The following is a 9,738-nucleotide window of genomic DNA, read 5'->3' as shown; positions in this document are numbered from 1 at the left end:
AAACATGCAACAAGCTTGCAGTGCCATTACTAGGTAATAGCACCTCAAACACAGCCAGGCAAATGCGAGTTTTTCCTGTGCATTTACATGCATTAAAATGCGCACAAACATATGGGGAAAAAAGTGGGACGCTTGTAACAGCATTGGCTACACGAGCTACTTTCCTGCGTTTGTCGTGCATGCAGGAACACATTGAAGTCAATGAACGATGTGCTGCAAACACCCAGGAAGGTGATGCACGTTCCCACTACGCTTAGGTGACAACAAGAGCTTAGAGAAATCGCTAGGGGACAGAGAGTTTTTCTTTTTTTGCTGAAGACTCTGCTCTTCGGCCAGAAATGCCGACCTTTTTTTAATTTTTGTCACCTGACTTCCTCTTTAAGAGGAACGTCACTGTAATGTCTCGGGGTACCGCACGTCATGGCGGTAATGGTGTGAACGAGCGCCAGGTGGCGCTGCAGCCGCCCGATCTGTTTATGTAAACATAGAAAGTGAAAGTACACAGACGGTACAATGTCTGGCCGCCGACACTCCGGAGTGAGCGGCTTCTACAACTGATCGTCCGCCATCACCTCTACCATGTCCGCTATACTCCTGGAAGACCTCCCGACCTCCATGGTGGATCAGACCGGGGTAGAGGAGGATGGGTCCAGCTTCCTGCTGGTGGATGAACAGGAGAACCTGCAGGTAGGCAGAGTCATGTGACTGTGTGTCACCCGTACATCCACAATGACTGTGCAATTAGAAAATCATGTATAGTGAGCGCATTGTGTTTGATTAAAGTGTGCTGCCACTTTAAGAGTGACGTCAGAAGCTGCTGTGAGAATGAATACAATGGAGGAGATTGATGGGGGAAGTTGTATCACCTTTATTCCAGCACGTGACTTCCCTAGACTGCGGTGTCAGCTGACACAGGGGGCCAGGGGGAGGTATGGGCCACAAAGAAATACACAATGCAATGGCAGAGAACTGCAACACATTGCTGCACATGGTGGACAACAAATGATGATTATTTGCTGTAAAGAGAAGAGTAACACATTCCTGTCCCAGAATGAGAGTGCTCCCATTCACTGTACTGTATGTATGGAGGAACAGCGTTGTCACCCTAGGACAGGAAGTGTGTTAGGATTATAGTACACCTCCCCCTCTTTATAACATAGGACAGGACTGATCATACTTCTTCAGATTTCGGTGCACAGGAAGTTACAACTTATCGAACAGATAAAACAAAACACTTTTCATGGTATATTTCATAGACACAAAGGAAGCAAATCATTGAAGTTCATCGTTCCAGTTTACATACACTTTGACCCCTAGTCTGTTGTATGCGCACTTCTTCCTGAATATAAACCAATCGTATGTAATCCCTTGAGCAAAGTACACAACACTAACACCCCCCTAGCACAAGGAGAAGATGGATTGGTGTCATGTCCAGCTCATCAGAATTAGCAGATTGCACTGATCTAGCCCACATCTGAGAAATAACTTTATTGACTCTGTGCAGGACAAGGAGATTTCTAGTAGTAACTTCTCACCAAATATAAAGTGTCACTTAAAGGGTAAGTTCACTTTCCCAGGGGAATTTGGGAAAATGGAATTACCCCTCCAATCTGGGTATGCTGGGTGGAAGATTTCAAATCGGCTCCTTTTAGTGTTTTATTTATATACTTATGTGTTTTACTGCATACATAAAGATATATATTTATATGTTATTCTGTTTTGTGAATACATCGTTTTTGGAACCTCAGAACAATGATGCTCTATCATTAGGGGCTCAACATAAAGAACAGTGGAGGGCATCTGATTAGGAAGAAGAATATAACAATCAATCAAATGAACTATTAGCAGGGGATAATTGTAAATCTATTGTTGCAGTGCGTTCTAAATGTAGTATATAGTACATGTACAGTACATATAGAGTGCACTGCAACAATACATTTACAATTATACTCTGCTAATATGAATGGATTAAATGATCCCTAGTACAGGGCTACATATGGATCATTTAATCCATTCATGTTAGCAGAGTATAATTGTAAATGTATTGTCTGCATTGTCTGCACTGTATTAGCATTGTGTACTCTATATGTAATACATATAGAGTATATACTGCTCATACAGTGCAGACAATACATTTACAATTATACTCTGCTTAATAGTGAACCCCCGCCCCTCCATCTGCCCTCACTCACAGTGTTCGAACACCGGAGAGAGCAGCGATGAGTCAGCGCTGGTCCAGTGGGAGGAGCTCCAGTTGGGGTTCTAATTTAGCTGGCTCAGAGGTGCCGGCCAGCTAAATTATTAGAATCCCACCTGGAGCTCCTCTCGGCGGACCAGCGCTGACTTGCCGCTGCGGTTTTTGGTTTTCTTTTCTTACTTGCCGAGCGTCGCGTCACTGCTGCTCCAGTGGGCGGCGCTCCGAGCGAGGTCATCTGGCAGTCTCCGACCACCTAAATTAGGACCCCACCTGGAGCGCCGGCCACCGGAGCAGCAGTGACGCGACGCTCGGCGAGATAAGTAAGAAAAAAAAAACCATAGCGCAAGCTTCGGCACTATGTATCGGGGCATTTTGACAAGTACTTGTCAAAATGCCCTGTACCGGGCCCGATTCCGATGCTAGCATCGGTATCGGGACATCCCTAAAATGAACTATACCCAGTGGTCTAAGTAATTATGCAGCAGTTTTTACATGGGATATGTCCTGCTTGCCATGGGTGACTTTGAATACAGTTACTGAATAATTCCATTTTCTTTTTTTGCAGGTAAAAGATGTGGACGACTTCATCAATAGACTTGGATGTAGTCCACAGGAACCTGTGAAAGTCCTCAGTATTTTCGGCAATACCGGAGATGGCAAGTCGCACACACTCAACCACATGTTTTTTGGGGGTCTGGAGATCTTCAGGACCTCTCCTTCCCAGGATTCCTGCACAGTGGGGGTATGGGCTTCATACTACCCAGCATTGTCCTTGGTACTGCTGGATACAGAAGGTCTCCTGGGGGCCACAGATAAACAGAACCAGCGCCTGCGTCTCCTCCTGAAGGTTCTTGCTGTGTCGGATCTGGTCATTTATAGAACAAGGGCTGAGAGGTTACACAACGATATGTTCCAGTTTTTGGGGAATGCCTCTAAGGCTTATTTGAAATTCTTTACTCCTGAGCTGAAAGCCTTATCTAGTCGCTGTGGGCTGGAGGTAACGCTGTCCAGTCTTGGACCGTCCCTCACAGTTTTCCATGAGACTTCTCGGACTGATCTGCTGGGTTATGGTAAGAAGACAGGGTCGAACTGTTATCATAAGGCTTGTACAACAAGTGATAGGTCCCATTTGTCCCTAAAATGTACACGTTAAATATACACTTGACAGTGACTAGTAGTCACTGGAGCCATTTTTTAAAATGTATTTTATTTTTTATCCGATTAACCGATTAATCGAACTTAATAATCGGCTAACTAATCGATTTTAAAAATAATCGTTAGCTGCAGCTCTATGCAAGTTTGTGATCACTGAACACATTTTATAGTTTCCCTTTATTTTTAGGGTACTTGATGTTGGTATGGGAGGCAGGCTGGGCGCCTGAGCTGGGAACTCTGCCTGTGAGATCTCACTGCTGTAGTTTCTAAAACTCCAGCCCTCCAGCTTTAACAGTTTTGTTTTTAGCTGGGTTAGACTTTAATTTTGTTTTGGTATATGTTACCCTTCCATCATCCATGTTTTCTCATTCCCTGCAGGAAGCAAGGTCCGCGGCCAGGCAGAGACAGACCTCCTAAAACGATTCCACGAGTTGGGGACTCCTCCTGAAGCTTTTAGCTCAATTCACTATGTGGGAACCAAGACTGTGGTCCCCCCCAGTGACTTCTCTCACTTAATGGACAGGGTGAAGAAACAAGTTATGGATACATCCACTCGCTCATCCAGACCGCTATCCCATGTTTTTACAGCCTTACAGGTAAGACTTGAAAATATAGTATAGCCATGTGATCACCATTGGTCCTTTTTTGGCACCAAAAGAGATGGATGGCCAACCTTAAGAAACCCTTCATACTAACCAAAACTTTAGCTCTAACACTAGCCGTAACCCTAAAGAGGAACTAGACCAGGGGTCAGCAACCTTAAACACTCAAAGAGCCATTTGAACCCGTTTCCAACAGAAAACACCGGGAGCCACAAAACCCTTTTGACATCTAAAATGAAGATAACACGGCATATATCGTTTTTTACCTCCTATGCTATGTATGTATATAGGTATATGTGGGCTTAGTAACGCACTGGACTCTGGGCTTAGTAACGCACTGGACTCTGGGCTTAGTAACGCTCTGGGCTTAGTAACGCTCTGGACTTACCTGAGACCCCGCAGAGCTCACCTGAGAGTGACCCTGCAGAGCACACCATAGATCCTGCACAGCCCATCTGAGACTCTCTATGTGGGCTCTGCAGGGCCTCAGGTGGGCTGGTCGCCCTTTCCCTGTACCTCCTCCCAACTCCTCTTACCTGCTGCTGGGGTCTGGCCTCCTCCACCCCCTCCCCTGTCACCGCTGCCATGCCGCCCCTGGTACAGCTGATGCTCATGAAAGAGGCCCTCCAGGCTGCCCAGACCCCTCACATGGGTACCGGCCGTACCCCCCAGATGGCAGTGTTCTATCAAAGTTTGTGACTGCGTTACAATGTGTGACCGTTGACGTGGTCACACATTGTGACTGCCAATAGGTCAAGCATTCCATTGCTTTCTCAGCGAGGCCCCTTCAGTAGTTCCGCCCCTGGACAGGGAGCCGCAGCAGAGGGATGAAAGAGCCACATGCGGCTCCGGAGCTGCAGGTTGCTGACCCCTGAACTAGACCCACCAATTGAATGTCTTCTAAAACAGTTATTTTTTCAAATAGCTCATGTCAAAGCTGATCACAAGTGCAGCATCATGACAACTGCAATCCATAGAGACTAAGATGTCACCTTCCTTGGCTGTAAAGGATAGGAGGGTGTAGTTTCACTTTAACACTAATCCTTCTAAAATGAACACGACCCGTTATTTGCATACACATCTATCCTGTGCTGGATTTCTCTGCACTAAAAGATGATAGCGCTGGAATTTTTTTTCCTGTAAGCGTCCACTCCTCCTCCTCCGCATTCCATTGTTAAGTAGGACTTTACTGGGGAAAGAAATTGTGCCTAAGGTACAGTGGGAATGTCCCCTGCTTCCTTCCTGCATGGCCTATGCTGTCATCATGATGTAGAAAACGGTTATCTAGTTTTTGGGTGTTCGAGTGCCGGGTTTACATTTTAGTTGCTGTTCGCATTTAATAAAGAGGGTCAATTACTTTAAAACAATATCCTGCTTCTAAGCCTTTTTTGACATGACATTAAATATTTACCAAAAATTGGTGGCAAGTTGCAGCAAGTTGTACTATTCATTTTAAGGTGGTTCCAGAAATGTCTATTGTGCCATATAATTTTTTTCTAAAATCTTTATAATAGCCCCACTTAAAGACAACCCACTTTAGAGTGCACCTTCATTTTCCTTTCATTCCTTTGTATACATCTGTCTCGGTATATTGGAGGGATCGGTGGGTGAGGGATGTGTAGGATTGACTTTATGTTGTTGTATTTTTTCTGCAGAGTCTTAGCGAGCGATTCTCTGGGGATATTCCAGATGATCAGGTGCAGATCACCTCTTTCTTCCCAGATGAATACTTTACCTGTTCGCTGCGGTGCCTCAGTTGCAGGTAATTATGACATTTCACTTCCTCAGAATATTAAATGGAAACTGTAATAGTTTGTGGTCAGTCTTCTATATAGTCTATAACTATAAAAGTTATGTTTACTGATATTTTGTATCTAGTGTTTGTTTTTGTTTTTTGCTTTTTATGTTTTTTTGTTTTTACAAATACACAGCTGTTTAGTCTTTGTTGATGGGAAAGAGAATTATGTTTTGTTCCTCTGATTGATTTAGGACTAGTTCACACCAGCCAAAGTGGATTCTGGCCCGATTGGGCATTGCGGCCAGCTCACTTTTTGTGTTGGGGCGGGAGGGGGCGTGGAGATGCATTGAACTCAATGGCACCGTAACCACGACCCTCTGGCCACAGTGCGATCGGCCGCACGGGAACGCGTGGCACATCAATGCCTGCATTCCGGTCTGGTCAAAAAAAATAGTGCTTGCAGGCCCCCTCCCACCCCAACACAAAATAAGCCGACCGCAATGCGATCCAGTGTGTTCTGGCCCCAATCAGGCCGGAAAGCACGGTGGCTGGTGTGAACTAGCCCTTAGTTGTGTGTGTACATTTCAGCTTGGGGTGTTGAGCCCAGTTAAAGGAGTAGTATTGGGCCAGCATGGGAAGCTGCAGCTGTCAAACCCTGGCTCTATAGATCGAGAGCTGAGCAGTCGTGTGACCGCTGATCGTTCAGCTCATGGTCTTCTCATTGCAGAGAGCGGTGACTGTCAGTCACCGGTCCCGACCGGGGGTTCCCCCCTTTCCGATCCCTCAGCTCTCACTGGTGGACAGACAGGGGAGGGGCGGGCACAGCTGGCTCTGGCTCTGAAGAGGCAGAGTCAGCTGTCAATCAGAAAGAAGGATGCATGCCAACAATATTGTTGGGATCCTTCCCGGCTGCAGACTGGCTCTGTGCCATCAGCAAATAGCAGGTAGTAGCCTGCTATATGCTGATTTTGGGCCATAGGCATACATTAGTAAATCTACTCCTGTGACCCAGAAGAGAAGTAAAAGTTCTCTTTTTAACAACTGGCTTTTTTTTAAATCAAAGCCAAAAGATAGCCTGGAAAAGGTGTGGCTGAAAATAATACAAAATAATCACACGCAATATTTTTTTAACTAACTAAAAAGTGTATTAATGTAAAATTATATACTAGTATCAGTATTGGTGCCAATAACCAAACTTCCGTTTTAGAGGGATATTTCCTCTGACCGGCAGTGCTGCAAGGGAACATGGAGCCGGCTTCCCGGCCAATCAGGAAGCCGGGCAGCAGGTAATGTCTCGCTTCCCGACCAATCGGTATCGATCCGGCCAAACTGCATGGAGCCGGTACCGGCGAGTACCGATAGATAAATATCAGTACTCATACTCGATGCAGAAAAACCGGTATCGGTGCATCCCTAGTGATAAACAGTATCTAGCCCAGAGAACTGAGGGGCCTGCATTGCCCTGTGTACGGAAGACCAGACAAGGGATATTATTCCTAAGCAATGCCTCTGACAAATGGATCGTACGGTTGTTGGATAAGCCTTAGATAAATATTTATATTGGTTATACGGCTTATCTATGGTGGATTAAAGTAAATAGGAAGCATTGAAGATTGTTTTTATGTGTGATTTGGCAAGGTGAAGAAATACTTGAGAGGAGATGGCTGTGTGAAAACAATTTTAGTTATGTGAAACCGTTCATAATAGGGATGCACTTGCACTGTGCTTCACTTATGGGGAACAAATGAATCACACACCACTGTGATGGGTTTGTACATGGCTTTGACACTGAGGGTGCACTAGAAGGAGGATGCATGACTCTTGCAATCAAGCACTTTCTATTGGTGCACTTTTGAGCATTCATCCAACAGAATAAATACCACTCCCTTAATGCTACATTGAATGCTTATGTACAGCTTGTTAGTATGTTTATTTTTGCTACACAGCCCCAGAGGCATAACATCATAGTGCTTGTAAACTTGAGCAGTCGTAGGTCAGCTTCTTCCAGGACCACGGAAAGGAAGCTCAGAGGTGATACCCGTTGGGCAGTGTGGTCACGTGTCCGCTCGAGATTGCCTGCATTATGATGCTTGACAACCTCCGGGCTGTGTAGTGAATTGTGCAGCCTGTTACATCGACTGGCATGGGCAGGGAAGCATGTGATCCAAGCAGCAGGGGTTAGGGGGGATGTTGAGGGTGTTGTGAGTTGGTTCACTTTTTGATTTTCTTGTGAAGAGGTGAACTAACCCTTTCAACTAGTTAAAGTAAATCTAAACCCAATCACTCAAATCTCATATAAGAGTTAACATGTTAATGTAGTTTCACAAGTTGTCTTTTCAAATCTGCAGCTTTCATTAAATAATATCTGGTGATCCTGGTTCAGGCACTTCCTGTCTCCTAGTTGTGGTCTTCTGTTGCCACCCTGTTAGATGTACCCCTGATGGATCCTACAAGCAGCAGTGCAAACACACATTGCTCAGGCATGGTCTGCTGTTGGCACTATCAGGAAGATGGTCCTGGGCTATGATGTGCATCCAACGCTGGAGCGAGTGAATTTTGGACAGGAAGCATTTGTCTTGACGTTGAAAAAAAAAAAAAAAGGAGGTGACAGCAGTTTTAAAGAGAAAAAATTAACTTTCCAATTGTTTTTGATACACAATGCCTCAGAAACTAAATGTTGTCCAGTTAGGGATTGCATTCACTTTAAACATGTTTTGTGTAATCATAGCACAGCAAGAACAGAAAAAATAAATATCAGCTTCCCCTTTATGCAGCATGAATCTGGAGCAGCAAGTATTCCGTGTTAGTCGGTACATTAGCCTGTGTTTTCTGAATAATTTCTTTATAACCTACAGGGCACGCTGCAAGAACAGGATGAATCATATGAAGGATGGCGTCCCCCACCAGGCAGATGGTTTGTGCCAGTTTGCCCATGAGTATAACAATAAAGTTCTGATCTGTAAGGTGAGTGTCACAAAGATGAAATACTTTTCTGCTGTTCTGTTCTGCCTTATGCCTGACAAATAGGCATGAAGAAAGGAAGCAATGGGGATGCAGACAGCAATAAAAAGGTGGCAGAGGTACTAAACCTTTCCCAATCCACCTAAAAGCTTATACATAGCATACTTGCACATTGGGACACACTTATATTACAGGTGGGCCCTTCTTTAGCGCTGTAGGAATCGATCTTTGGTCCCCCACTCTGTCCCCCATCTCCGTTGCCAACACTTCTGGGTTCCTAGGTATCCTCTTCGGCTATTGGGTGGCCACTGATGATATAACTCCTGTGCATGCACACAGGAGTTACATCCTCCCTCCAATCAGCCCCATTCATAGCATCTTATAGATGCTATGAATGGGCTGAGCGTGTACACTGCACCACGTGTGTGCCGTACAATGTTCACAGGAAATAAAAAAAATTGCTGGGGGAGAGGATTATTTGGCCAGAACAGACTTTGCATGTCTCTTCTGGCAAAAATCCTAACCTCCCAGCCATTTTTTATTCATACTGACTTCCGCTTTAAAGTTTTGGCTGGAGTTGGGCTTATAGGTGGTCTCACAACTGGAAGCCGCGCTAAACGCATGACCACTGGTGCAGTGAGTGAAACAGCGCAGATGCGCTTATGCCGGCGCATTGCACCATTTCTTTTTTTATAGACCATTATTGAAATGTCACAAATGACCTTTTATACAGACGCAGTGCGATGCGGTTGTACCATGTTGCAGCATGCTTTGCTGGGAAAAAACTGCATGGCGTGAACTGAGACAATTAAAAACAAGGCTATTGCCCTATTAGTGCGTGCGGAAAAGACGACCAGCACAGCCCCAACGTATCTGATGTGAATCAGCCCTTACATCTGGAATGTGTATAGCTATATTGCAACCAAAGGCAAGCTTACTTAGAAATGATCTCGATATCGCTGCATACGTAAATAGTAAAAGCTGCACTTGCATCTTGTACCTTGATAGAAATGTGTCCTTTCACAAATCTTTGCATATGTATGTAGCTGAGATCTCTGCCTTAATTAAAATGATAGAACTGCTTT

General features: G+C 44.9%; 1 protein-coding gene across 5 annotated transcripts in view; it reads left to right on the top strand.

Moving 5' to 3' along the window:
* The first annotated feature begins 491 nt into the window (after positions 1–491).
* LOC108792245 (zinc finger FYVE domain-containing protein 1-like) overlaps positions 492–9,738 on the top strand; it is an 18,887-nt gene continuing 9,640 nt past the window's right edge. For 3 of the 5 annotated variants that reach the window (XM_018562983.1, XM_018562982.1, XM_018562984.1), the window contains exons 1-5: positions 492–687; positions 2,763–3,261; positions 3,731–3,948; positions 5,610–5,716; positions 8,548–8,656. In XM_018562983.1, coding sequence (XP_018418485.1) covers positions 580–687; positions 2,763–3,261; positions 3,731–3,948; positions 5,610–5,716; positions 8,548–8,656 — 1,041 coding nt within the window. In that variant the 5' untranslated portion in view covers positions 492–579. Of the gene's footprint in view, positions 688–2,762; positions 3,268–3,730; positions 3,949–5,609; positions 5,717–8,547; positions 8,657–9,738 lie in introns of all 5 variants that reach the window. The other 2 variants (XM_018562980.1, XM_018562981.1) reach the window with 1 other exon arrangement.

Source organism: Nanorana parkeri, unplaced genomic scaffold (genome assembly GCF_000935625.1).
Source record: "Nanorana parkeri isolate BGI_ZX_2015 unplaced genomic scaffold, ASM93562v1 scaffold620, whole genome shotgun sequence".
Classification (NCBI taxonomy): Eukaryota; Metazoa; Chordata; class Amphibia; order Anura; family Dicroglossidae; genus Nanorana; species Nanorana parkeri.
The sequence above is the reverse complement of the archived record's forward strand: the minus strand, read 5'-3'. Positions and strand labels throughout refer to the sequence as shown.